Source organism: Solanum stenotomum, chromosome 8 (assembly GCF_019186545.1).
Source record: "Solanum stenotomum isolate F172 chromosome 8, ASM1918654v1, whole genome shotgun sequence".
Lineage (NCBI taxonomy): Eukaryota > Viridiplantae > Streptophyta > Magnoliopsida > Solanales > Solanaceae > Solanum > Solanum stenotomum.
In genome coordinates this window covers 3,109,944-3,137,715 of record NC_064289.1, presented here as the reverse complement: position 1 = coordinate 3,137,715, position 27,772 = coordinate 3,109,944, and the positions used below count along the sequence as shown (strand labels likewise).

Sequence of the window (27,772 nt, the reverse complement as noted above, 5' to 3'; positions counted from 1 at the left end):
TATTATCCACAAGGTTGAAATTAGTAAGATACAATGATTTTGATGATGTATTCGTTGTACTTTATGTATAATTTTTTTTTATGTGAAATCAATAAATATGATACATAAATTAGTAAGATACAATGATTTTGATATATTCAAAATTAACCTTCATTAAATTTCAAACCATGATTTAAATAAATAAATATTAATTTATCAATTAAATAATATCTCTATAAAATAATAAAATTTTATGATCCCACCTATATTAATTTATTTATAGAGGTTTTACTGTATCTTGAAAGGAATTGCTTGCATTTTTTCCTAACATGTATAATATTTCTTTAAGAAAAGTGATTCTTCATTCTTCAAGCCTCAAAAGTCATCTTTTTCTTCAATTTATACTTCATATTATGTATTCATTATCACTATTATGCACGCAAATATAATAAGCTTTGCTACATGAAGTATTACACGGAAGAATGTATTTCACTTTATTATCATCAAACAATATATTTGTTTAATTTTAAAATCAAAATGCTGCTACATTTTATAATTAAGCATAATCTCTTCAGTTTTCAAAATATGAGCGCAAATAATAACTTTTACCTTTATTATTTATTTCATAGCAATATTTTAATAATAACCCCTATATTATTAATCATGCATAAATAAATTTGCGTTATAACTCTTGCATAACTAGTAGTAGTACTACGAGATGAAATTTTTTAATATGGTTGAGGCTCAACCAATAATAGTTGTGTGAGACTCTATTCAATTTTTGACACTTGGATTTATGGCCCCATTTTAACACCACACACTCTCACACCTTATTTTTTCTCAAATTCCCCTCTGTTTCCTCCAAAATATTTTCGTACCTTGTTCAATATTCCTCTATTTATCACATTTTTTTTTCAGTTCTTTGTGCTCTTTATTAGTAACTTGATTAGCTCTTTCTTTCCCATTAATCATTTATGTCCCTCAACTAAATCAATTTAAAAAATTGCCACCTCTCAATCAATTCAACTAAAATATAATTATTCCTCGTAGCCTTAGAAAAAAAAATCTTTTAAAATTTGTATTTTACATCTCAAAAAATTGAATCAAATTCCTAGGATACATTTAAAAGATAAATTTTGCATGAGAAATTCACACACACTTTATATTTGTATTAAGAAGTATTCACTGAGTATCGAAAATCGAACTAAATAAGAATTTAGTCAAATTGAATATTTCTTTTACTTCAATTTATTTTCTTTTTCTTTTTTAAAAATTTGACATAATCAGTTTTGATTTCAAAGAAAAAATAAATCGAAAAACCACCAAACTGATTATAAAAATATCTCCCTCTTTATATATATATATAGTGTGTGTGTGTTGTATAAAGTTAATTTTTACTCTGTTTATTTGTAATCTAGTTACCTTTATATAAATTTAATTCTATTTTTCACTTTCTAGTTTGATTTGTAATTTTATTATGATGATTTTAAAAATTGATTTTATGTTCAAAATCACTTCTTTTTAGTCCTTTAATTATTCATTATTAGTTAATTCAACTATCATAAATCAGAATTAATTTTTTTTAAAAAAATTATACCCAAAAAAAGCTCACCAATGAGTAAGTATGAGCATACCTATAAGTATTCTAAAATCACTCGTTCTTCAATCTTTTTTTAGATTTTTTTTGTATTTGGTGTTGCACTTATTATTGAAATTTAAGTTAAAAATAAAAAAAAAATCAACCAAAAAAATATATAAATCAAGAAAAGAAGACTATAATTATAATGGAGTTTAATTTTTTAATCATATTAACAATCACGGGAGAAAAAGGCTAAAACTTGAATTGATATTAATTTACATATTTCTATTTGACTTTTGGAAAATAAAAATTTAAGACTATTAAAAAAAGAGAGAGATAAAATACTTATTATGAGAAAAATGGAGGAATTTGAAAAAATGAAAGTGAGAGAGTGTGTGGTGTTAAAATAAGGCCCAAAAGTTCAAATGTCAAAAATTGAATGGAGCCTCGTACATCTATTGTTGGTTGGGCGTCAACCATATTAAAATTTTTCCTACGAGATAGTGGTAGGCTCCATCCCATGGGATCATAACCAATTGACCCGGAAAGCCCAAAATATCAGGAGACCAAAAGCCATGAACGGTTAAGATTAATCAGAATAAACACACGTGTACGGTTAAAGAAGCGGTAACTGTATAATCTGATAGTGCAGGTCCATTCACAATTCTATGGTCTCTGCGGGGAGCCGATCGTCTGCTCCTCACTCACCATAACTACCACTCTGCCCGTCCCCCCAAAAAAAGAGAGTAAAATATCTACTTCAAAACCAGAAAATCGCCGCCGATGATACCGCCGGGAAGTTTACCTGGCCGTTCCTAGTTTCTTCTCCATCTAAAAAGGTACGATCGTCTCTTTTCTAATTCGTAATTACTTTTTAGGGCTTGTTGATTTTTGAGATGTTGTTGATTTTTGCATATTTTTGCTGAATTTGAACTTAGGTAATTTTTTTATGAGCATTTGTGGCTTTCAGATTCGTTGAAGTAAGAGCTGCAAGATGGTGAGTGTTTCTAGTGTTCATTAAGAGCTCCATACTCGATACTCTGTTTGATTTTGTTGTTCTGAGTTATGCTATTTTATGGGAATTTCTAGTGATATTTAGTTACGTAGAAAGAAATAGCTGTTAGTTTCCCATTGCTAGTTGTATTGAATTGGACCTTTCTTTTGTCTTTAAGCTTCCATTTGGCTGCTCGACGGATATTTAGATGTGAAACTTATAATTTGCAAAATTATACAGTCTGTGACTTTCGTGGTACTTAACTCAAATAAAATTATACACTCTGTGACAAAAAAGAATGGTGGTTTTGTGGTGCAAGGGTTGACAGTCCTGATTTTCAGTATAAATTCATATCAATTTCGAAATTCTTACAAAAAGATTGTCCTTTACTTTTTTGGCAACTCTTCAATTCTAAATTTTCACATTTCATACCACATGATTAAAGGGCATTTTGGTACATTCTGCATATCTTTAGTTTAATATCACGAGATTCAAAAGTCTTATTTACTTTCTTAAACTCCATATCAAGTTAACTGGTCAAAAAAAATTGAAACGGAGGGTGTAAAGCTTACATATTTACAAAGAAGATAGTACTCTAAGGAAAATGTTTTGACTTTCGATATAAGATTGTCATCCTTTTTGAGATAGGAGTATTAATTTTCTTTGATATTTCAGATGTCCAATCAGTGGATCGATCCAATTTCTTTCTCAATGAGTGGGATTAGCATACTCAATCCAAATTCTGTCTCAATGAGTGTGATTAGCTTATCCAATCCAAATTCTGCCTCAATGATCTGGATTAGTTTACCCTGAAGATAATGCGTTTTTGGTTTTGCATTATTCTTGTACTCAGTGGTGAAATGTGTAGTTTGCCATTTTCTGCACAGCTCTAGTCCATTTCTTAAAGCTCAAATGTCAGTAGGGATCAGTAACAATCCCTGTCTCAATTCAGGAAAAACAAAAGAATGAAAAAAAAAAAGTGATCTGGGTGAAATGTTCCAACTGATGTGTCCATACTTGGTNTAGTTTGCCATTTTCTGCACAGCTCTAGTCCATTTCTTAAAGCTCAAATGTCAGTAGGGATCAGTAACAATCCCTGTCTCAATTCAGGAAAAACAAAAGAATGAAAAAAAAATGTGATCTGGGTGAAATGTTCCATCTGATGTGTCCATACTTGGTATGTGCATCGAATGTTGGTATTGCTAAGAGATTCTTTCAGACCATCATGCTATTCCCCACCCCACCCCCTGCTGCACTCATTTAATTTCATTTTTCAGCTGCTTCATTGTAATACGCAAACCCTGCCCATCATTCCTGTTTCTGGTCAGAGATTTATACTGTGATGAATCGACTTTGTCTAGTTCATTCATATCAGATCTTTTCCAGTCTTTCCATGACAAGGATTTTTGGATACCAAAATGTGGTGGACATCTATCTGATGGAGAAGCAGTTTTTGATAGCTCATCAAGACTCGACGTGAAACGTGCTCACCAATTGTTCTCCAGTACTACTGAGCCAGAGTTATTTCCTAACAAGAAACAAGCTGTCCACACTTCACTAGGCAAATCAACTTCGGAAATTGCAGTGACAAATTCTACATGTTGGGAGACTACTTCTGATCTTCCGTCAGGGGCAAATCAATTCATTGATAGATTGTTTCGAGTTGATACCACCAGGCCGGTCGACTTGACCGAGAGAAGCACAGGGAACTCCACAATAAGGAAAAAAGTGATCGACGACCAAATTGGAGATGATCCATTAGTTGGTTTGTCAATGTCTTACACTATTGAAGAACAACAGATATGCATAAGCGACAGTAGAATCAGAAATCTTAATGTTAATCAGGTGGAGGATTCAGAAAATGCTTTTCATTCACCGATTGAAAACAACATTAATATGTCTATCAGTCAGGTACATAATAGGGCAAGTGAAACATCCTTTCTATCCATGGGTCAGGCATATGGGAAGGAAGATGAAAGTCAAACCTACAATCCTGGAGATATAAGTAGATCCATCAGATCCAATGTTGAGAAAAGTCACAGCACTACACCAATTGCTGACTCATATACCAGAGGGGATTCCGACACAATATTTGGATTTGAATTGGTGTCTGATATTGATGCTCTGGCAAGGCCAATTAGCGGTTATAATTATTTACATTATCAATCGTCAGTGGACGCATCAGAACCACATTGTGACAAGCAGATGGATGGATCAAATGCTAACGCAGTTGATATCTCCTCTCAGACATCAAAACCTAGGACTGATTCCTTGCCAAAAACCAAATCGGAGTCTAAATCTGCACATAAAGGTGCTCCTAATAGCTTTCCTTCGAATGTTAGAAGTTTGTTAGCAACAGGAATTCTTGACGGTGTACCTGTAAAATACGTCTTGTCCCGGCAGGTACATTTTATTTTATTTAAATTTCATAAATTTTGCTGTCAGCACCTTACCTGCTATCTTCCTGTGTGTTATAAGGAGCTTCGTGGTATTATAAAAGGTTCTGGATACCTATGTGGTTGTCAACCATGTAACTATTCAAAGGCAAGTTATTCACTTTGCTTTTTCATTCGTTTTATAATTATATATTTTTCTTGTGTGGTAACTTTGCAATTGTATACACATTTGAAGGTGCTTAACGCCTATGAGTTTGAGCGTCATGCTGGTTGCAAGACAAAGCACCCTAACAATCACATATACTTTGAGAATGGGAAAACCATCTACCAGATAACCCAGGAGCTAAGGAGCACGCCACAAAGTTTGTTGTTCGAAGCAATTCAAACCGTGACTGGTTCCCCCATCAATCAAAAAGCTTTCCAGATTTGGAAAGGTAATTATATCCCCAATTAGTCCTTATTGGATCTCTCTCTGTCTTTCTCCCTCTTTAATCTACAGTTTGATACATATGATTCATATTGAACTAATTCTCATGATCAGAATCATTTCAAGCTGCAACTCGAGAACTCCAGCGAATATATGGGAAGGAAGAATTGAACCTGTAAGTTCAATGTTGGTGGATCAATGATAATATTAAGAATATTCTCTGCCTTTGTAAAATAGAAACAAACAACTTATTTTAGTCAGCCAATGTGATGTAAAATATGTTCATATGCTTCGGCAATTATAATTTGACAATGCAATTATAATTTGTCAGAAACAGTCTCTCTACGTCTGTGTATAAGGGCGAGTGTTTCCTTATATGATTTCCTGTTTCCATTATAGAATTTTCATTCTTAAAAACAAGAGACAGCTTTTGACACCCACAACCATGGATACATATTCAGTCTTGATTGTTAGTTGAGAGAATCCACACTTTAGGATTGAATTGATTTTGACGTATTCTGCCAAAAGTGAAAAACATGATGAGCTTAATTGTACATCATTGGTGCATTGCTTATTAATACGACAAGAAAACAAAGGAGAAAACAAATAGAGGCATCCTCATCCTCCACTACAATATGTATGAGAAAATTTGTGAATAATAAGTGTGAGAAAATGCGTTGTCCTAATTAACAACACCTCATGCCAACTAAAGTAAGACATGGCTTTTCACTCTTCAAGGAAAACCAGTAAGTATTACTAATTGTCTAAAGTGATGAATTGACTACTCGAGTAGACATTTTAACTACAAATAAATTAAAGGGGAATATTCATGGAGCATAAAGAGTACATATGGAAGCCAAATTATGACTAGAAGAGGGATTTGTCTTAATTAATTGGTCATTAGGAAACAAATATTGATTTGTTTTGACTATGAAAAAGAAAAAGTAGAAAAGGTGGAAGCATATGCTTAGAAGATCCTCTCTCCACCAAGTAGCAATTCACTTTTTTTTTAAAAGTTAAATAAAAAATTAGGCTCTGAACTAATTTCCTTCTCTTTTCTTTAAAATCCTCCCCTCCTCCCACTCTTTCTCCTTCATTTTTTCCTCCTTTCCCAGTTCCCACAACAATGGAAAATCAAAAAGATGACGATGATGGTGATGGTGATGGTGATGACGGTGATGGTGATGGTTCTTCGTGATGACGCATGATCAAGTATCTTTTCTTGGGCAACTACTAAACCCTTTGGCAATGCATATTATTATGCAGTTATAAGATATATAGGTACCAGTTATATATCAAGATTCTGAAACATACTTGTTTTTCTCTGCTTTACAATTTTGGTGTATCCAAATTTAGCTGCAATTAATGGGAACATTTTGGTGTCTCCAATTTATGGGAATGTAATGTAATTCAACAGTACTATTCATGACTGAGAAGTTTTCAATTGTTTCGTTGGTTTCGATCTTGATGTAGCTTTAAGTATACTTTTAACTTCTCAACATTATATCTATCTACCTTATTTGATGTATATATATACTATGGTGGTATGGAGTGGAGTAGCTAGATCGATTTGTATTGCTGAAGACTATGTTTGCTTTCATCACAGAAATTAAATTGCAGGAGCCCCATTTTCACATTAATTTGTCCAAAACTATCAAGTGTTTTGATATCTCATCGGGATCTCTAACCATAGACCTGTACTATTACAAAGATTATATTCCCTTAGATCCCACTAAACAAACTAAAATTTCATTGTCAATTAGTTATTCGACAGAGTGTGATCACAAATTTAAACTGAAATTTCTTTAACATAATTACGTTTGAAATTATAAGGGTGTCTCTCCATCCAATAAGAAAAAAGATGAACCCAAGGAAGGAACTTACAAAAACGAAGTTCAAATCAAAATACTATTTGATTGTACCGATCTCAAAGAAACGTCCTCAAAAAAGGTTTATGGGGCATTTTGGACCTGAGTGCATTGCTCAAGTGTATAACTGTAATGTATGTATACACTATATAATTGATTGTTATACAATATAGTATTGTAGATATACCAAATATATACACTTCCAATACACCTTAAATATAGACAAATATTAATCATTTGATGGCTGAGAGCGTAGATTTTCTCATCTGCATTCAAAATTCGTTATCCTGAGCAATTCCATATTGGGCTCCTTCCATTTTTCCCTTTTGGAGTTAATCAAATAATCGTTCATTCCTATAGATATCAGTCTATCTATATTTATAATTTATGCAACAATTCCATTTAATTTTTGCAAAATCCGCCAAAATTTCATGAATTTTAGAGAACCGCCAACCTGAAAGAACTGTAAATTTCCCAAATTCTCCTTACTCTCTTTACTCTTTACAATAAAAAAGGCGCAAAGTTGAAAGTGAGCATCACCGCATATTTATCCTCACATGAGAACATAAATATCCAACGCTCCATATCGTGCCAGCTCATCAATCCGCGCACCTCCCCGACTAACCAATAAGATTTCATCTCTGCCTCTATATATAGAGTGCACAACAAACCCCAAATTAAATTATCAATTCACCATTGAATAGCCGCTTTCTATTTCTCCCTTCATATTTTCTCTTGCAATTCCAATGGCACCAAAGGCAGAGAAGAAGCCAGCTGAAAAGAAGCCGGCGGAGGAGAAGAAGTCCACCGTCGCCGAGAAAGCTCCGGCGGAGAAGAAGCCAAAAGCCGGGAAGAAGCTACCAAAGGACGCCGCTTCCGGCGAGAAGAAGAAGAAGAAGGCCAAGAAGAGCGTTGAGACCTACAAGATCTACATCTTTAAGGTGCTAAAACAGGTGCATCCTGATATTGGGATTTCCAGCAAGGCTATGGGGATCATGAACAGCTTCATCAATGACATTTTTGAGAAGCTGGCACAGGAATCTTCTAGATTGGCCCGTTACAACAAGAAGCCAACTATTACTTCTCGCGAGATCCAGACTGCTGTGAGACTTGTGCTTCCTGGTGAACTGGCTAAGCATGCTGTTTCTGAGGGTACCAAGGCTGTTACCAAGTTCACTAGCTCTTGAAGTTCTGATGAGTTAGAATCGTTTTTGGGTCCATCCTGATATTGAATTTCTATGGTTGTTTAGAATTAGGGTTTATTTGTATTAGATACTATTTTACCATCTTCTTTCGTTGTTGTTGGTGAACTTTTGGATCATCCATTATGTGTAGTTCAGATTTAAAATACAATCCTTGAATGGTTCTGTCTCAATTTACTGTATTGCAAATTTTTATGTCTTTTATGTCAAATCTTGCACATTAATTCACCCAAAAAATTCTGAAGTTGAATTGAACTGGCAGCTTTTATGTTCCAATGGCATTTGTCAATGATTGATACATATAGTCAAAGTCGAAAAACTCTTATATCTCGTCTAATTTCTAATACTAGAAATTTCCCTTTTTTTTTTATTCAAGAAGATGCTATATATAGTTCTCTTTTCATCAATATTTTATTTGCCGTTCCTGAACATTGATTCCTCTTTTCATTTTCAACAAGAATCAGTTGATAATAACTCCTTTTTTCCCCTTCTCTTAAACCTGTTCATCTTTCATTTTCAACAGAGAGTCCATATATCGTAACTCCTTTTTCCACGTTCTATTAAACCTCTTCATAACTCACAACTTGCATCACCCATCTCTGCTTCAGTTTTGTTCTTTCAACAGGAAGTTTTCAGCTATGGGGAATTCCTTTCTCCTCGAGTTCAATGTGTCTGATCGTTTCTACCTGTGCCGTTTCTGCCAAAACCACCTTGCTCTTTGCAAAGATTTCAGTCTCAACTACTCGGTAATCTTTTCCCCTTTCCTTTTTCTCCTATTTCTAAGTAATTGTCATTCTTGAGTCAAACTCATTTTGTAATCTTTGTCTTCTGTTGAAAAATGATGGTTTCCATTATTAGATAAGTTTTAAGGGGTCATTTGGTGTGAGGGATAAAAATAAATAGTGATGGGATCAAGTACCGCCAACATTCTGTTCTTTCTTGGTCATTCATTTTATCAAGTACCGCCAAAATTTTGTATCTTAAATGCCTACTATTTATCGTGTTTGTAGCAATTAGCAGTTAGGAAGTAGAAGTACCATCTTGTAATGCCTACTATATTTATTTATAGAAGAAAACGTTTACAAGTTCTCTATACTTGCTGAGTAGACTCCGTAAGTAACTGGTGCAATGATGACAGTTTCCATTTCAATTATCTAACTATGCCGTGTTTTTCAGCCTGTGACAGGGGTGACTGGAGGTGTATTTGATGAAGTGTAAGTTTTCTTGGTTCTAATATTTTGGGATAGTTTAATGGAAGTTGTCTACACAGGTCGAACTAAACTGCATGATGAAATACGCAGGGTGAATGTGCATGTAAACGAATTAGAGAAGCTGAGGCAACTTGGTCCTCACACAGTCGCAGATGTCTACTGTAGCAAATGCGAGAATCTACTGGGATGGAAATTTGTATGATACAAAAATCCCAAAACCCCAAATTTGTAAAATTTCATGAACGAGCAAAATTATCTGACATGATCCCTTTTTTCAACCCCTTTCAGATCGAAGTATATGAAGAGGATCCAGTCGCAAGAAAAGACATCGTAATGTTGCAAATGTGAGATTAATATGCTACAAACTCATGATTTCATATTGCATAAAATTGTTAATCTTACTTTTTCTTTTATCCTTTCACAGGGGGAAGCTGCAGGAAAGGTATGGAAATCAAATAGAAGAAGCAGTTGAACCTAGAGCAAATGCAACAACAGGAGTGCCAGTAGTTAAGGAAATATAAACCTATGGTGGAAGATTCTAGCAAGGAGATCTCTTGAAGAAATCAATTAACTTGTACAAGAGAAACTTTTAATCCCCTTTACTTTGTAATTTTACCATATTTTTCATAAGCTTTTACGTTTCTTTTATTGATATATGCACCCTGATATGGCACTGCAACATCCCACACCTGAACAAGAAAAAAGGATTTATACACTAGTTTCTTTTTGCCAAAAGGGATTTATACACTACTGACACACAATTCTGGGATGTTTTCTATTGTAACCCATGATAATATTGTTATCGTTATCATGCTTGACGATTGTAGCCTCTGAATAAGGGCTCTTGTGCTGTTTAGCATCAGTTATTGTGCAGATGTGAAGTTGCAACTCCGATTCATTAGCATCACTGGTGCTAGCAGTTGCTCAACAAAGTGTGGGTGAAACTTGCAGAGCTTAAATATCAATATTTCAGGCCGAGGAGGGCAGAATTCCCATGTTTCCTATACTGTCTCCTCTTTATATGTAAAGACGAAGATTGTAAACATGTCAATTCTCTCAAACTCATGAGTCAAGACTATAAATCAAGGCTTACCTCCTGGAAATTCCTTAATTGAAGATCAATGTCTTCTTCAGATTTCATTTCTATCTTAGTACACAAGATTGGAGTTTTATTTGCTAAAAGGAAGTGAAGATATAGCTAGCAGCTTTTCATTTGCCTAAGTGCTATCTCTACGCATAGATTAGTCAACTCACATTATAAGAGTACACGGAACAAACTGGGAGTACAAAAATTTCAACCGCAACAGGATTAAATGCACAGAAGGAATACCGTTAAACTTCTAATGCTAACAACAAACGATTTCAAACATTTTCATTCCATCAACAAATAAAAGCCAAAATACCCAGGATTTCAGGTTTATGAACGGTTTTTTGATTCATGATAACTTGTACCAAAAGATTATTTTAGAAAGCACAATGTGAGGACAGAACTCTACAAAGTGCTGAATGCAAAGACATACAATTCTGCAGATCCAATGTCATCAAGATTTAAGGGATGCCCCTACTTTTCCAAGGTCCTCAAGTGCCTTTGAGATTTGCTCCTCGGTCAATCCCTCCAGTCTGATGCCCCTTTCAACTCCCAGGTCTATAAGCATTTAAAAGTAAAATCCATGAATAGAAGGTCAAACCACAGAAACAGGGTAAAGATCACTTAAAACAACTTGACTACACCAGATTTGAAATAAACTTTGGCTTTAAAGAAAACCGAAAATTATACTTCATAAAATTTGCCCATAGAAGAACATAGCAAACATTTGCAATGGTGTCAAATAACTTGGAAACATCCCAAAGTGGAAAGGATATATTAAATTAGAACGGATTGAGTATTATTATGAGAAAACGAGATATTCTACATGCCTAAAAGACCTAACCACGGTAAGGTCCATTTGAAGAATGAAAAAAGTCTCACGTTAATGAGATGGGTGGTCTCATTATAAGAGTTGAACAATCCTCCTCCCCATGAACTAGATTTTGGGGTGTGAGTTAGGTCAAAATCTAATTTTACAGGTCCATTCATTATACTCAAATCTTAATCACTCTCACTACATCCGTTACATCATCATAGAATATTTCTTTAGAGTCACATATCACTCCTTCGTGCTTATTTGTTTAGATGTGAACTTCATTATGCAATTTATGAATAAGATTTCTATCAATCCCTTACCTGATCAAATGTTAATAGATTATTTACCAAAAGTCTACATATAAGTTTCAATTAAGCTGGAACATAAGAAAAATGAAAATGTAACAAAAACAATGAAAATGCTAGCAGTCAAAGGCAAAAGAACGATTTTTTTTTGTGTGAATTGCCTAATCAGAATTTCAATATACAAAGCTGATTAAAATTCTGTAGAGCTATAAGAAAACCGAAAATAATTACCATATCTCGCCCAGAGCTGAGGCTCGATTGACCTGGCCTCACGAATCAAAATAGGTAATTTGGGGTTTTGGGTCTTGAGATCTCTGTAGTTCTTCTCAATGAACGCCCTACATAAAGATGAAACCAATAACTCGGGATTAACTTATCACTCTATCAATCAATCAACTACATCTCAATTGGAGCTCATTTCATTGCAGTACTGATAAAAATTGTGAAAATACCTAGTGGCGGCACTTTCAGATGACGATGGAGAGAAGAGGATGCGAAGCTCCTTCAGGTTCCGAGAGAGATTTGATCTCCACGCCATTGTTGCACAAATTCACCTTCAGCTATTCCCTAGGCTTTACAAATATAAATAAACCAAAAACATCATGAGGTGTGATTTATGCTTTAACGGTTGTACTCAAAAATTACATTGACGAATTTAACCTTATACTAAGTGTGGACCAGTTTTTCTGAATCTGGACTTCCAGGGGATAACCAGTCCATTGGGCCAAGTGTGGTTACTATTATAGAAAAATTACAGAAATCCCACCTTTTAGTTTGCTTATTACTATTATTCCCTATAAGTTTTATAAATCTCCAAAATTTCTCATTTTCGCGCATTAAATTAGTGTATCTCGTGCATCAAATTAGTGTATCATGTATAAAATGTACATCAGATTAATGTATCATGTATAAAATGTAATGTATCTTACTTAACAATTAATGTATCTCGCGCATCATATTAATACATTGGCGCTTATATTATTGTATCCGTTTGAGGAATTTCTGTAATTATAAAATTTTAAGGGATATATTGTAATTTTGCCTTAAAAGTATGTGATTTCTGTAATTTGCCCTATTATTTATTACAAATAGATATATCTTGTGTGATTCACATATATTTGAGATACATAACAAATTTTGCTCACCTCTTTTTCTATTTTAGTGAATTTGATAGAAAAAATATACGTATCTAGATGTATCTTCCTCAATATATGACATGAAAACTCTTAACTAGTGGTAATATATATATATATATATATATATAGAGAGAGAGAGAGAGAGAGAGATAATAATAGTGTATATATGGTGGTAGAGTATGTTTAATTATGTAGTGTCGCCTTTAATTTTTTTTAGCCTTTTATAACAATAAAATGGCCATTCGACACTTTTGCCTTCTAAAATTTGGTCCGTCTTCGTCTTCTTCTTGTTGCATTTTCTTCTATTTTCATTTTTATTTTTTTGACATACTGCAAACGTTAATATTTTTTTTGTGACTTGTATATCAAAAAACTTAAAATATTGAGAGAATTTCATATCTAAAATTTGAGACTACTTAGATGTAATGTTGAGTTGATCAAGATAAAATAGTCAATGAATACTTAATGTATAGTCAATGTATACTTTATGTATAGTTAAGTTATATTCAGCCTTTTGATTGTATCATAATGTATATTCAGTGTAAAGCTTATGTATATGTAAGCTATATTGTATTGTTAGTGTATATTTTCTATGACTTTTGACGAACTATAGTGTATAGTCAGTGTATCCTTATTCCTTCTTATTACTTTTGGCTATTTTTTATATGAATAAAACACGATTATATTAATTGTAAGCTAATTACTTTATTGAACCGTCACCATTTTACATACCCGAGCGAAGATCTCGGTGACATATAGGGATGACAATGGTGTGGGGTGGATGCGGGGTGGGGTAGGTTTAAGGCTAATACGGGGCGGGGCGGGTTGCAGGCATATGTGATTTTATGCGGGTTCAATAAAAAATTATACAATTTCATACATGTTTACCAATTGACTTTTAAAAAATATTTTTTTAAGTCATTATCTATTAAATTAATATAACTTGATGAAACATGAATTTATTTGATTGAATTTTATTTTTAGTGTCAAAATTAACTAGAAAAAGAAAATATTAAAAAAAATTATGCGGGACGGGGTGGGGAGAGTTGAAAATGGAAAATATTGTTATGCGGGAAAGATTAAAAACTATGTGGGTTAGGCACAACCCGCTCTGCCCCTACCCCGCCCCCGCCCCTACCCCATTGTCATCCCTATATTTACGACCCTCTAATATGTTTTAACGTTGAGAAATTACGTTTTAAGATTCAAAAATTGATTTTTCAGTATAAAAGTACTTCTTCTCAATCCTCTTTGTTCTCTCGTTTGTCACTCTCTTGTATATGGTACATTTTTTATTATTTACATTGAGCATTTAAATATAAGTGTGATCATAATCATAAACTACACGTGCGAGACACACGTACGCTAAAATTAATATTTTTATAATCTTTTTTTTACTGGTAACCTACAATTCCTATAATATTACAAATTATCATAATTACTACACTTACGTTTATTATTTATATTGAGCAATTATTATATTTAAATATTAGTTTGACCAATATCGCAAACTACACTTGCGAGACACAGATACGCTAAAACTAGTATTTATGTCATTCCAATCTATTTTAACTTTTCAAAATTCAAGAACTGTTTTTTCCAATATAAATGTACCTCTTCTCGGGTAGTCTTTTTTCATTTATTTTCAGCAGTGAATAATCTTTGATCTTTTTTCTCCATTTTATTCTTTGTTCTGTACAGGTTCTTGATTGATAAAATCGATACAATGGTGATAATTACTTACACAAATGATCATTTTCGCGAAGAGGATTTTTAATCTGTTGTAATTTTTGCATCTATTTTTTTCTTTCATTTTTGAATGTTCTGAGTTCTTCTTGCACATCTATTATCAATTTCATTTCTTTATGGTTTTTATACAATGAGAATGGTGTTCATGATGTTTACTGTTAGCCATAAATTTTGCAACCTAATTGAACTACAATTCTTATAATATTACAAGTGGAGTATTATAATTACGTAATTACTACACTTATGTTTATTAATTACACCGAGGAATTAATTATTATGATTAAATATAAGTTTGATCATAATGGTAGAATACACGTGCGAAGTGCACGTCACTAGAACTAGTATTTTTATGAAAAATTTAAATAGTAACTACAATTCCTATAATATTAAAAATTATCATAATTACATAATTACTGCACTTAATTGTATTATTTACATCGAGCTACATTTGAATATATGTTTGACCATAAACGTAAACTACACGTGCCGTACACTAAAACTAAAAAAAATAATAATATATTTTTAATTAGTGAACTACAGTTCCTTACAAATGATCTATAACTTATGTGATTATTACACTTACGTTTATTATTTAGATCGAGCAATTATTACGTTTAAATATAAGATTGACATACTCATAGACTACACGTCGAGGGAGTACGTACATTAAAACTAGTATTTTTGTAATCTTTTTTCAATTAGTGAACTACAATTTGTATGATATTACAAATTATCATAATTACGTAATTACTACACTTACGTTTATTGCTTCCATTGATTAATTATTACATTTAAATATAAGTTTGACCATAGTCGTAAATGACACGTGCGAGGTGCACGTACGTTAAAACTAGTGTTTTTTATTAAAAAAATTATTAGTGAAATCTTCAAGAAAATTTCATAATTAAATTGCAACTCGATCTTTCACGAGTGAAGTGAATAAAAGAAGAAAAGAAACATTAACTATATTAATGTCCATCTAATCTGTTTTAACGTAAAAAATTACTTTCCAAGATTCAATAACTGATTTTCATTGCAAAAATACCTCTTCTCATTCCTCTTTGTTCTACTCTGCTCTCTTTTACAAGGCACATTGTTTATTAATACATTGAGAATTTAAATATAAGTCTGACCACAATCATAGACTACACGTGCGAGACACACGTACGCTAAAATTGGTATTTTTATAATTTTTTTTACTAGTGACCTAAAATTCCTATAATATTACAAATTATCATTATTACGTAATTACTACACTTACGTTTATCATTTACATTGAGAAATTATTACGTTAAATATAAGTTTGACCAATAAAATAGACTACACGTGTGAGACGTACGTACGCTATAACAAGTATTTTAATAAGAAAAAAATATTAATCAAATCTTCATAAGAGTCACATAGTTAAACTACAACTCTATCTATTATAAGTGAAGTGAATAACAGAAAAAAAGAAGCATTAATTATATTTATGTCATTCCAATCTAAAAGAATGTTCAATATAGAAGAACTTTTCTCCACTAGCTTTTTTCATTTATTCTCAGTAGTGAATATCTTTGATCTAGCAATTATTATGTTGAAATATCAGTTTTTTTCATTTATTCTCAGTAGTGAATAATCTTTGATCTAGCAATTATTATGTTGAAATATCAGTTTTTCCATAACTGTAGACTTTATGTGTGAGGCACACATACACAAAACTAGTAATTTTTTATAAAGAAAATTTGTTAGTGAAACCTTCATAAGAATCACATAATTAAATAGCAACTCTTTTTTCATAAGTGAAGTGAATAAAAGAAGAAAAGAAATATTAATTATATTTATGTCCATCTAATCTATTTTAATGGTAATGAGTTACTTTTCAAGATTCAAGAATCGATTTTTCAGTATAAAAGTACCTCTTCTCCGTCTCTTTGTTCTACTCTGCTCTCTTTTATCACTTTCTTGTATAAGGTACAATATTTATTATTACATCGAACATTTAAACATAAGTGTGACCATAACCGTAGACTACACGTGTGAGGCGCATGTGTGCTAAAATTTATATTTTTATAAATCTTTTTTTACTTGTGACCAACAATTCCCATAATATTGCAAGTTATCATATTTACGTAATTACTACACTTATGTTTATTATTTAGATTGAACAATTATTACGTTTAAATATAAGTTTAACCAATATCGTAGACTACATGTGCGAGGCGCACATATGCTATAACAAGTATTTTAATACTAAGAAATTATTAGTCAAATCTTCATAAGAGTCATGTTGACACCCAATTTTGACCCTCCACAATATAAATTAATCATTTCGAGCTTAACGATTTAAAATAATTAGTTTTATAGAATTTCCAAATAATAATAATAATAATAAAATAATAATAATAATAATAATTTAGTTTGCAAGATTCTTAAATAGTTTTGTCACTTCTCATAATTTTTAGATGATATATATGTTTTACATAGTTATGTATATAATTAGTATATTTTATGATTATTCGAAAATCGTCTCAAAAAAGATTTTATATTTTAAATATTAGGGATGGTTATAATTTTGAATTAATGAGTTTTATGAAATTCAAAATACTTTCAAGTTATTTTTAAAACAATTCTATCATTTTTTTTAAAAATAAAAAATAAATATGTATATTTTTGCAATCACGCTATTTTATGAATATTTGAAAATCATCCCAAAAGATTTTACATATTAGTTAAATATTTTATTAATTTACTTTAAGTTATAGTTATAATTTTGAGTTAATTAGTTTTGTAATTGAATTAATTAGTTTATAATTAAGTTAATTATTTCTTATTTCATTAGGATTAAGAAGCTCATTAATTAATTTATATTAACTCATCTTGTTTATATTGTAGGCCAAATTCACCAACTAAATTCTATTTAGCAATAATTGACACTTCAATTTAATTGCATTCTAGCCTTTCATAGTTTTGTCTCCAACTCAATTAAAAGCCATTTTGGGACTTTTATATTGCAATTCCAGCAACCCAACCTTTCCAGCCCAGCATCTTTGTCCGTTTTCCCCATATTTCATTTTAACTTCCAACAATTTCCAGCAGCAAATAACCCATTCCCAGCCCACTCTCTATTCCCTTTAACCCAGTCCACTCTCCTTTAGCCCGACCCAATTCCCTTTCTCCTTCTAATCCCAGCGCTAAACATTAACTGTACGCAGCAGTCCAAAAATGTCAAAGCAGCAGCTGAAATGGCGGAATCCGCGGAAAAAGCAATTGTCTGCCCTCACCAAACCATTCCAGCCCTGCCTGTTGTCCGGATCTCATGGGATTTGGGTTGAATTCTTGCACAACGAGCAGCTTTTTGGTTCTTGGGAAATCTGAAATTGGGAATTGAGTTTGAGAATTCCGATTCTACCCTCGTTCTCACTTGAATTTCGTCCCTTTCCCCCCAAGAACGAACCCTAAATCTCCTCCTATATAAACCCTTCTCATTCTCCATTGTAGAAAGAAAAAAGGGGGGGGAAATTTTTTAAGGCATCAAAAATAACTAATACTTACTTAATACACTTTAAAGAAAACATAGGAGGCACTCGTTTTTAGTGTTTTGGGTTTGATATTCTTGCTCAAACTCCTTGGCTACCGCTCGTGTTCGGATTTCGCGTGGGGAAGGTCATCATTCCAGCTCATCTTGTCCCGTTCGCTGCCCGAAAAAGGTAACCTTCTCTCCGATAGCTTTTCCCTCCATCTCTTGCTCTGTTCTGTTTTGTTAATATTGAAAAATCACTGCTATGTTGGTAATTCACTGATTAGTCGTCGTTGGGTTGTCGGTATTATTAACATGAAGCGTATGTTTTCCTTTTGTTGGTTGCCATGGATTAGTCATGATATCATCTTAAGGTTCTGCTAAATTTCGTCTCATATGGTCGTTTCTATATTTCTTTGTTAGAATACATTTTGATGTTCCCATTTCTAGAAATTGTTACTTGAATGTTATTAGATCGGTACTATCTCGTTCATGCTATGTTTAAGCATTGGTTATGATGTATTTTGGGTCATTGATGTTGAGGTTGCTCTCTTATAGATTAGTTTTAAAAGGTCGATTGATATGGTTAGTGTACATGGTGCAGCTGCGTGCTTATTCTAATCGTTTAGTTTTATCTATATGCCTTTTGGTCCTACTGCCTAACATGACTCGTTTAGATTAAGTTGCGTCTTCATGCCATTTGATTTTTCGGCCAAAGATGTTTATATTGATAAGTTGAGTTGGTATAAAAATCCAATTTTATTTATTTATTTTATTTATTATTTATTTTTTATTTTTTAATTTTCCAAATCTCAGTTATGTTGGCCGATTTTTATCATTATTATTATTATTGTTATTTTAGTGTTCCTTCATATTTTAAATTTTTTAAAATGAAAGTTTGTTCCAAATTGCTTATTGACAGCATGTAGTTGACTATTTGACTACTAATGATAAAAAATAGCCTGCTTTGTTTTTTTCAATGAAGTACTCATATCTAGTATGTATTTCTTTGAATTTGTTTATTGTTGCTTATTTTATAGAGTCAATTATATAGTTAATCCTGGATGAATTTCCGCATAGTAAGCTGTACAATGTTGACATTGATAGTTTGCTCACTTATGTAAACATGTGTGTATGACTCCTTAGTGTGATATACCTCGGTCCCCTTTTTTCCTAATTAATGAAGTTAAAGTAATTTCTTATTATTTAAAGACAAGCCTTTAGGTGGAGTTTCTCGAATGTGTCTTGATTGTTTTATTATATAATTTGCTCGATATAAGTCTCTTTGGTATTAGTTTATGTATGAGTCTTCTTGGTCCAATTATATAAGTCTTTGAGATGCACACTTATTCTCTAAGTCATTTGCTAGTATCCGGATTTAAAGTTGATCATGTATTTCTTTTTTTTGTTAAGTTACTAACTCTTGCTTTTTTTTGCCTTGAACCCCTTTGTTGTCGAGTGAGTCTATTGGACTTTGCTCTCTCCCTTTTTGCATATCGATCGGGCCGTAAAGGCCCAAATCCACTTCCTCGCTTGAGCCATCCTCTATTCCGAGTTAAAGGCTGATGAACAGGTGTTGGGAAAGCCGCAAGGCTGGAAATTGAATTCTTAGGTCCCAAAGGCCTCAAAAAGGGTTGTATACGAGATGTATACATTATATATATTCAATATACGTCAATATTACAGGTCAAAAATGAGAAAATACAGGGCTGGAGTGAAATACAGGTGTTTGGAAGCAAGAAATACATGAAAATGACTGATATGCATGCCGATATACACTGATATACATCAGGTGTATACCAAAAACGGGAATTGTGTTAAACTCCAAAAAACAATGAAATTGGCCCAAAAGGGGGCCCAAATTCAAATTTCTCCCTTACTCGCTAATTATTTAATTGTGATTATTATTATTTGTTGTTCAACTCTAACTTTATAATTGTAAATCAACTTAGTTGGATCCCCCAAAAGACGAGCTATTTCTCTGTGTTGTTTTGTTTCTAACAAATCTCATTTTATCAATTTTTGTATTGCCATTTATAATCTTTAGTCAAAACATTCTTTTTTTCTTTTATTAGTTTAAAATAGTTTTTTTTTCATAAACCAAAAATGACTCAAATAAAAACGAACTCATTTAGTTTCGTTAAAATTCTAAGTACTTGTCTCTAATTCAATTGTTTCAATTAAGGTCCCATTTTCTTAAAAGATAAAAATTGCTATTTGTTTAACTATTTTCTCAAAACTAATCTAATAATGTTAATTATTATTATAAAATACTTATTTAGTCATTTTCTCAAGAAGGTCAGCCAAAACTTTTATTCTTCAATTAATTTAAAATGATTTTCATGGTTTAATTTATTAAATAGGTTTAAGTTATTTTAAAGTGAATTATATAAATTTTAATTAACTTGGTTTTATTAATATTCTAACCACTTATCTTTCAAGTCAAATAATTCATCTTGAGTCATTTTCTCCAAAAAACCAAAATAGAATGTGTCATTTAATTATTTTTTTTCAAAGTTAATCAAATATTATAAGTCATTATTTTATGTTAAATCATTATTTTCCTAAAAATAGTCAAATATAGTAGTCAAGTCGCAGGTCAATCGCATGTTAGCGGACACTTCGAATGCTTAAACCCTTCTCGAAGTGTAAATTGAACCCCGAACCCTCTTTTATATTTTCAAATGATTTTTTTTGTTTAAATCTTTGAAATTTACAAGTTTTCTTAATTTCTTTAAAAAATTAAGTGGCTCTTTCTAAGTATTTTTCAAATTGTTTTATGCTTAGAACATTTCAAAAAATGATTTTTCTAGAGATAGTCAAATTACGACACAACAAGTCACATAATTAAACTGCAACTCTATCGGTCATAAGTGAAGTGAATAAAAGAAGAAAAGAAACATTAATTATATTTATGTCATTCTAATCTAAAAGAATGACAAGTTAATATAAAATAACTCTTCTCAGCTAGTCTTTTTTCATTTATTCTCAATAGTGAATAATCTTTGATCCACCAATTATTATTATTAAATATTAGTTGACCATAACCGTATACTATATGTGCAAGAATGTATTTAATTTTTTTTAATGAAACCTTCACAAGAGTCGCATAATTAAATTGCAACTCCATTTGTCATAAGTGAAGTGAATAAAATAAGAAAAGAAACGTTAACTATATTTATGTCCATATCTGTTTTAACGGTAAGGAATTACTTTTCAAGAAGTATAAAAGTGCCTCTTCTAGGTCCTCTTTGTTGTACTACTCTCTTGTATAAGGTACATTGTTTATTATTAAATTGAGCATTTAAATATAAGTATGATCATAACCATAGACTACACGCGTGAGGCGCACATACGCTAAAACTAGTATTTTTATATTAAAAAAATTACTAGTGACCACAATTCCTATAATATTACAAATTATTATAATTATGCAATTACTACACTTAGGTTTATTATTTACAATGAGCAATTATTACGTTTAAATATAAGTTTGACCATTATCGTAGACTACACGTGCGAGGCACACATACTCTATAACAAGTATTTTAATGAAAAAAATTATTAGTCAAATCTTCATAAGACTCACATTATTAAATTGCTTCTCTATCAGTCATAAGTGAAGTGGATAAAAGAAGAAAAGAAACATTAATTATATTTATGTCATTCCAATCTAAAAGAATGACAAATTCAATATAAAAAAACTCTTCTCAGCTAGTCTTTTTTCATTTATTCTCGTCAGTGAATAATATTTGATCAACCAATTATTATGTTTAAATATCAGTTCGACCATGTAGACTATATGTGTGAGGCACACATACGCCAAAACTAATATTTTCATATATATAAAATGTTAGTGAAACATTCACAAGAGTCACATAATTAAATTGCAACTCTATATGCCATAAGTGGAGTGAAATAAAGAAGAAAAAAAACATTAACTATATTTATATCCATCTAATCTGTTTTAACAGTAAGGAATCACTATTCAAGATTCAAGAACTAATTTTTTAGTATAAAAGTACTTTTCTCCGTCGTATTTGTTCTACACTACTATCTTTTCTCACTCTTTTGTATAAGGTACAATGTTTATTATTACATTGAGCATTTAAATATAAGTGTGACCATAATTATAAACCACACGTGCGCTAAAACGTGCATTTTTATAATCTATTTTTTTACTAGTGACGTACAATTTCTATAATATTGTTAATTATCATAATAACGTACTTACTACACTTACGTTTATTATTTATAATGAACAATTATTACGTTTGAATATAAATTTGACCAATATCGTAGACTACGTGTGCGTGGCGCACATACGCTGTAACAAGTATTTTAATAATAAAAATTATTAGTCAAATCTTCATAAGAGTCACATAATTAAATTGCAACTCTATATATGTCATAAGTTAAGTGAATAAAAGAAGAAAAGAAACATTAATTATATTTATGCCATTCCAATCTAAAAGAATGACAAATTCAATATAAAAGAACTCTTTTCGGCTAGTCTTTTTTCATTTATTCTTAGCAGTGAATAATCTTTGATCTAGCAATTATTATGTTTAATTATTAGTTTGACCATAACCGTAAACTATATGTTTGAGGCACACGTACGCTAAAATTAGTATTTTTATATACAAAAGTGAAACTTTTACAAGAGTGACGTAGTTAAATTGCAATTGTATCTGTCATAAGTGAAGTGAATAAAAGAAGAAAAGAAACATTAACTATATTTATGTCCATCTAATTATTTTTAACGGTAAGAAATTACTTTTCAAGATTCAAGAACTGATTTTTAAGTATAAAAGTACCTCTTCTCAATCCTTTTTGTTATACTCTACTCTCTTTTCTCACTCTTTTGTGTAAGGTACATTATTTATTATTACATCGAATATTTAAATAAATATTTGACCATAACCATAGACTACACGTGCAAGGGGCACATACGCTAAAACTTGTATTTTTATAATCTTTTTTTAGTAGTGACCTACAATTCCTATATATTACTAATTATCATAATCATGTAAGTACTACACTTATGTTTATTATTTACATTGAGAAATTATTACTTTTAAATATAAGTTTGACCAATACTGTAGACTACACATGCGAGGCACACATATGCTATAACAAAAAAAAAAATTGTTAGTCAAATCTTCATAAGAGTCACATAATTAAATTGCAACTCTATCTGTCATAAGTGAAGTGAATAAAAGAAGAAGATAAACATTAATTATATTTATATCATTCCAATCTAAAAATACCACAAATTCAATATAAAAGAACCATTCTCAGTTAGTCTTTTTTCATTTATTCTTAGCAGTGAATTATCTTTGATCTAGCAATTATTATATTTAATTATCAGTTTGACCATAACCATAAATTATTTGTGCGAGGCACACGTACGCTAAAATTAGTATTTTTATATAAAAAAAATTGTTAGTGAAACTTTTACAAGAGTGACGTAGTTAAATTGCAATTCTATCTGACATAAGTGAAGTGAATAAAAGAAGAAAAGAAACATTAACTATATTTATGTCCAACTAGTTATTTTTAACGGTAAGAAATTACTTTTCAAGATTCAAGAATTGGATTTTCGGTATAAAAGTACCTCCTCTCAATCCTCTTGTTCTACTCTACTCTCTTTTCTCACTCTATTGTGTAAGGTACATTATTTATTATTACATCAAACATTTAAATAAAAATTTGACCATAATCATAGACTGTCATGTGCGAGGGGTACATACGCTAAAACTTGTATTTTTATAATCTTTTTTTAGTAGTGACCTACAATTCCTATAATATTACTAATTATCATAATTACGTAATTACTATACTTATGTTTATTATTTACATTGAGAAATTATTACGTTTAAATATAAGTTTGACCAATATTGTAGACTACACGTGCGAGGCACACATGCTATAACAAAACAAAAATTATTAATCAAATCTTCATAAGAGTCACATAATTAAATTGCAACTCTATCTGTCATAAGTGAAGTGAATAAAAGAAGAACAAAAACATTAATTATATTTATGTCATTCCAATCTAAAAGAACCACAAATTCAATATAAAAGAGCCATTCTCAGTTAGTCTTTTTTCATTTATTCTCAACAGTGAATTATCTTTGATCTTTTTTCTCCATTTTGTTCTTTGTTCTGTAAGAGGTTGTTGATTGACAAAGTTGATACAATGGTGGTGATTAGTTACATAAATGATCATTTTCGCGCAGAGGATTTAATCTATTGTAATTCATGCAATACCCAAGTTGGATTTGTTGATGATCACTTTGATATCGTACAAATTTTTCTCATTAATCTCTCTGCATTTGTTTTTTCTTTCATTTTTGAATATTCTGAGTTTTTCTTTCACTTGTTTTATCAATTTCATTTTTTATGGGGTTTTTTTACAATGAGAATGGTGTTTATGCTGTTTACTGCTAGCCATGAATTTTTCTTGTAGATCTGTGAAAACTCTTCATTTAGGATAATGTGGAATTATTTTGATAAATTTTACTTTACTACGTTTTCAATTAGTAAAGTATTTGAAAACAACCTCTCTACCTCCACGAGAGCGTGTAGTATAATTTTGACAGATTTATAATTTACTTGTGAGATTTGTTGTTGTTGTGATTCACTTGCTTGATTTCATCTGCTCTTTGTAAAATGTGATTAAGCACAAAAACAACATGTTTTGGTAACTATTTTTGTCTGGTTCCTTTTGCAGGTGCAAAATGGTAGAACAGGGGTCTTTAACAGTGTGTAAGTCTCAAGAGTTGATGCAATTTGGAAAATTGAGTAGTATTATTCAATTAAACATTTTTATATGTAAGAATATATGTTGTGCGTGTATGCAGGTTCAATGCGAGGTTCCTCAACAATGTGAATTATCTTCGCCATGTAAATGGCAATACTGTTGCTGATGTTTACTGTGTCCAATGTGGAATGCTGCTTGGGTTGAAACTTGTAAGATCCTAAATTACCAAATTTCCTTTTCATGAACAAGAGGATTTGCAGTTAACAAAATTCATTCATATCTCTAGATTGCTGTGCCCCGACCATCCCAGGAAATTAGGGAAGGAAGGTTCTTGATGAATTTGTAAGTTCCTTACATATATGCAAAATGTAACTAGATGTGATACGACTTGTAATACACGTTTTAATTTGTTACAGGGAGAAACTTGTTTATTGGGGTGATTATTCCATGATATATCAAGAACAAGATGGAACTGTTGCTAATATCGATCAGGTTCTGTATGAACTAAGTGGAGGTGTTGTTGTTCATCCATTGGTTCCTAGTGAACAGAATGGACACGCCAATGGTGAGCATGCTCCTATGGATCAAGATGGAGGTGATGCTGAACAACTTGTTAATGCTATGCGCAATCTACGCATGTGAAGCAACTTCTTAAGGGAAATAAATAAAAAACTAAAAGAGACATTGGCTTCACCCGGACTCGAACCGAAGACCTTCAGTGTGTTAGACTGACGTGATAACCAACTACACCATGAAACCTTGGTGCTTCATATAATCCTGAAATGTTTTTATCCTTTCCAGTACTTATTTTTATTTCAATAACAAAATTGAGTACTTTATAAGCACTTTTCATTTTATAAATTATTTTCGATATAGCTTTTACTCTTATATTTGTCAAATATATTTTGTAAACATTTTTCTTCTTTAAGCCGAAGATTCTATTGAAAATAATGTCACCATTTAGGTTTTTCTTAAGCTGAGGGTCCAGGGTAAGAGCACAACCCAAACAAAATTCAACTCAATCAAGTCAAATATCCGAAAGATGGCTTACTGAGAAGATCTAAGGATCAGACCATATTTGAAATTAGCTGCACTATCAGCATGAACTCATTAAAACATGGTCCTCTCTGATTTGGAGTTGCAATCATGAAGCATGAAGAATAGATATTGGCAACAAAGCTAATGCTTAACCACTAAGTTATTTCAATCAATTAACAACGATATTAGTCAACTGGAGGATATTTATTGTAATTTGTAGAAACTGAGCTTTGTTCATTGAACATGTAATGAGAAATTACAATATCTAGAGCTTACGAACAGTTACAGAGACACCAAAACACAGAAACAGCAGAAATTAACATTAGATCTACATCTAATGCACCTAACAACTGATCTAACCACCAAATCCATATAGAGTCCTTCCCTGTCTCTTCAAAGCATAGACAACATCCATAGCAGTAACAGTCTTCCTCCTGGCGTGCTCAGTGTAGGTGACGGAATCACGAATCACATTCTCCAAAAAGATCTTCAACACTCCACGGGTCTCCTCATAGATGAGACCAGAGATACGCTTCACACCACCCCTACGAGCAAGCCTGCGAATAGCTGGCTTAGTGATGCCCTGGATGTTGTCTCTTAGCACCTTTCTGTGCCTCTTGGCTCCTCCCTTTCCCAATCCCTTGCCTCCCTTTCCACGACCAGACATTTTCACGGAGAAATTTGAAGAAGAAGAAGAAGTTTCTAGGGTTTTGAATTTGGGTGAAATGATTTCTGTTGGGTGGTGGATATTTATATTTGGTGGGCGGGTTTGAAATGCGACGGAAAATCAATCGTAGCCGCTAAATATTTGGGGATTTACTTGGTGATCGACGGATAATAATGGTGATCCATGTGAAAGGTGGAAACTGAATAATAACCGTTAGATTGGAAGGGGATCCGATCCGTGTGAGAGAAGATCTAGGGATGTTAATAGATTTTCCTAGTTTGTTACTACCTACTTACTCTTCCTTCTGTCCAACAATATTTATCCACTATTAACTTTGCACATTAAAAAAAAAAAATTATAAATAGAAGGGTAATTTTATTATATCACCATTTGAATATAATAAATATAATGTCTTGAAAAATGTAATACGAAAATGATTATACATTGATTTCATGAAGTGAACAAGTATTGTTGAACATCTCAAAATAGTATAGTAGACAACTATTATTGGACGGAGGAAGTACTAATTACGTAAAAGGAAATTGGTTGATTTTAATTTTTCTGATATTGTCCGTTTTAATCTAAATCGTAACGTTTTTCCTCAAAAAGCCTCTCATCATTGAGGTTAAACAATACTTTTTTATTTTTTAGTTGTCATAGTTTTCTTTTTGAGAGTCAACATTTTAAGATGCATTTTTTTCTTCATATTGATATGAAAAAGATGCAATTTATAGTATTTTTCGTATGGTTTTGAATTTCTAAATTTTTAATTTAAAATATCGAATTAATATAATTTAATTTAGCTTTAAAAATTAGTCAATTTGACTCTTAGGGTGTGTATGGTATGAAGGAAAACATTTTTCGGAAAATATTTTCCAATTTTCTCATGTTTGGTTGGGTAAAATGTTTTCCAAATCAACTCATTTTCCTCAAATTCAAAGAAAATAGTTTCCCTTCAAAACTTAAGGAAAACATTTTCCAAAACTTTCCTCCAACTTTAAATTACAATTTTTTTGTTGAAAAAATCAATCTAAAACTTATTTTTAAAAAAT

General features: G+C 31.6%; 6 protein-coding genes and 1 non-coding gene across 7 annotated transcripts; 4 read left to right on the top strand and 3 right to left on the bottom strand.

The window, feature by feature from the left end:
* The first annotated feature begins 2,231 nt into the window (after nt 1–2,231).
* Nucleotides 2,232–5,696, top strand: LOC125873166 (uncharacterized). Its single transcript, XM_049554053.1, has 6 exons — nt 2,232–2,397; nt 2,497–2,555; nt 3,939–4,955; nt 5,031–5,096; nt 5,184–5,382; nt 5,490–5,696. The coding sequence occupies exons 2-6, from the start codon at nt 2,553–2,555 to the stop codon at nt 5,552–5,554; spliced, it is 1,350 nt and encodes a 449-aa protein (XP_049410010.1). The 5' UTR covers nt 2,232–2,397; nt 2,497–2,552; the 3' UTR covers nt 5,555–5,696.
* Nucleotides 5,697–7,928: 2,232 nt separating this feature from the next.
* LOC125874720 (probable histone H2B.1) lies at nt 7,929–8,618 on the top strand. Its single transcript, XM_049555726.1, has one exon. The coding sequence runs from the start codon at nt 7,990–7,992 to the stop codon at nt 8,428–8,430; it is 441 nt and encodes a 146-aa protein (XP_049411683.1). The 5' UTR covers nt 7,929–7,989; the 3' UTR covers nt 8,431–8,618.
* Nucleotides 8,619–9,083: 465 nt separating this feature from the next.
* LOC125872365 (protein yippee-like At4g27740) lies at nt 9,084–10,177 on the top strand. The gene is made up of 5 exons (XM_049553080.1): nt 9,084–9,191; nt 9,622–9,659; nt 9,747–9,852; nt 9,945–10,000; nt 10,081–10,177. The coding sequence occupies exons 1-5, from the start codon at nt 9,084–9,086 to the stop codon at nt 10,175–10,177; spliced, it is 405 nt and encodes a 134-aa protein (XP_049409037.1).
* An 826-nt stretch (nt 10,178–11,003) lies between these two features.
* On the bottom strand, nt 11,004–12,447 carry LOC125874719 (NADH dehydrogenase [ubiquinone] 1 alpha subcomplex subunit 2-like). The gene is made up of 3 exons (XM_049555725.1): nt 12,318–12,447; nt 12,097–12,203; nt 11,004–11,301 (listed from the first exon to the last, which is right to left on the bottom strand). The coding sequence occupies exons 1-3, from the start codon at nt 12,401–12,403 to the stop codon at nt 11,198–11,200; spliced, it is 297 nt and encodes a 98-aa protein (XP_049411682.1). The 5' UTR covers nt 12,404–12,447; the 3' UTR covers nt 11,004–11,197.
* A 5,527-nt stretch (nt 12,448–17,974) lies between these two features.
* LOC125872364 (protein yippee-like At3g08990) lies at nt 17,975–25,657 on the top strand. The gene is made up of 5 exons (XM_049553079.1): nt 17,975–18,034; nt 24,986–25,020; nt 25,116–25,224; nt 25,302–25,357; nt 25,432–25,657. Exons 1-5 carry the CDS (start codon nt 17,975–17,977, stop codon nt 25,655–25,657), a joined length of 486 nt encoding a protein of 161 aa, XP_049409036.1.
* A 43-nt stretch (nt 25,658–25,700) lies between these two features.
* TRNAV-AAC (transfer RNA valine (anticodon AAC)) lies at nt 25,701–25,774 on the bottom strand. Its single transcript has one exon. It is a non-coding gene; the product is annotated as a tRNA-Val (tRNA).
* Nucleotides 25,775–26,238: 464 nt separating this feature from the next.
* On the bottom strand, nt 26,239–26,735 carry LOC125874716 (histone H4). Its single transcript, XM_049555724.1, has one exon. It carries the CDS (start codon nt 26,718–26,720, stop codon nt 26,409–26,411), a length of 312 nt encoding a protein of 103 aa, XP_049411681.1. The 5' UTR covers nt 26,721–26,735; the 3' UTR covers nt 26,239–26,408.
* Between the last annotated feature and the right edge of the window lie 1,037 nt (nt 26,736–27,772).

Bases quoted from the DNA above. Each gene is read 5' to 3' on its own strand.
- LOC125873166 (XM_049554053.1), top strand. The intron at 4,956-5,030 runs GTACATTTTATT...GTGTGTTATAAG, and splicing joins AATACGTCTTGTCCCGGCAG to GAGCTTCGTGGTATTATAAA. The intron at 5,383-5,489 runs GTAATTATATCC...TCTCATGATCAG, and splicing joins AGCTTTCCAGATTTGGAAAG to AATCATTTCAAGCTGCAACT.
- LOC125874720 (XM_049555726.1), top strand. From the start codon at position 7,990: ATGGCACCAAAGGCAGAGAAGAAGCCAGCTGAAAAGAAGCCGGCGGAG.
- LOC125872365 (XM_049553080.1), top strand. From the start codon at position 9,084: ATGGGGAATTCCTTTCTCCTCGAGTTCAATGTGTCTGATCGTTTCTAC. The intron at 9,192-9,621 runs GTAATCTTTTCC...CGTGTTTTTCAG, and splicing joins ATTTCAGTCTCAACTACTCG to CCTGTGACAGGGGTGACTGG. The intron at 9,853-9,944 runs GTATGATACAAA...AACCCCTTTCAG, and splicing joins ATCTACTGGGATGGAAATTT to ATCGAAGTATATGAAGAGGA.
- LOC125874719 (XM_049555725.1), bottom strand. From the start codon at position 12,403: ATGGCGTGGAGATCAAATCTCTCTCGGAACCTGAAGGAGCTTCGCATC. The intron at 12,204-12,317 runs GTATTTTCACAA...ATCTTTATGTAG, and splicing joins TCTGAAAGTGCCGCCACTAG to GGCGTTCATTGAGAAGAACT. The intron at 11,302-12,096 runs GTAATTATTTTC...AAATGCTTATAG, and splicing joins TCAGCTCTGGGCGAGATATG to ACCTGGGAGTTGAAAGGGGC.
- LOC125872364 (XM_049553079.1), top strand. From the start codon at position 17,975: ATGGCGGAATCCGCGGAAAAAGCAATTGTCTGCCCTCACCAAACCATT. The intron at 18,035-24,985 runs GTTGTCCGGATC...TTCCTTTTGCAG, and splicing joins AAACCATTCCAGCCCTGCCT to GTGCAAAATGGTAGAACAGG. The intron at 25,021-25,115 runs GTAAGTCTCAAG...GCGTGTATGCAG, and splicing joins ACAGGGGTCTTTAACAGTGT to GTTCAATGCGAGGTTCCTCA.
- LOC125874716 (XM_049555724.1), bottom strand. From the start codon at position 26,720: ATGTCTGGTCGTGGAAAGGGAGGCAAGGGATTGGGAAAGGGAGGAGCC.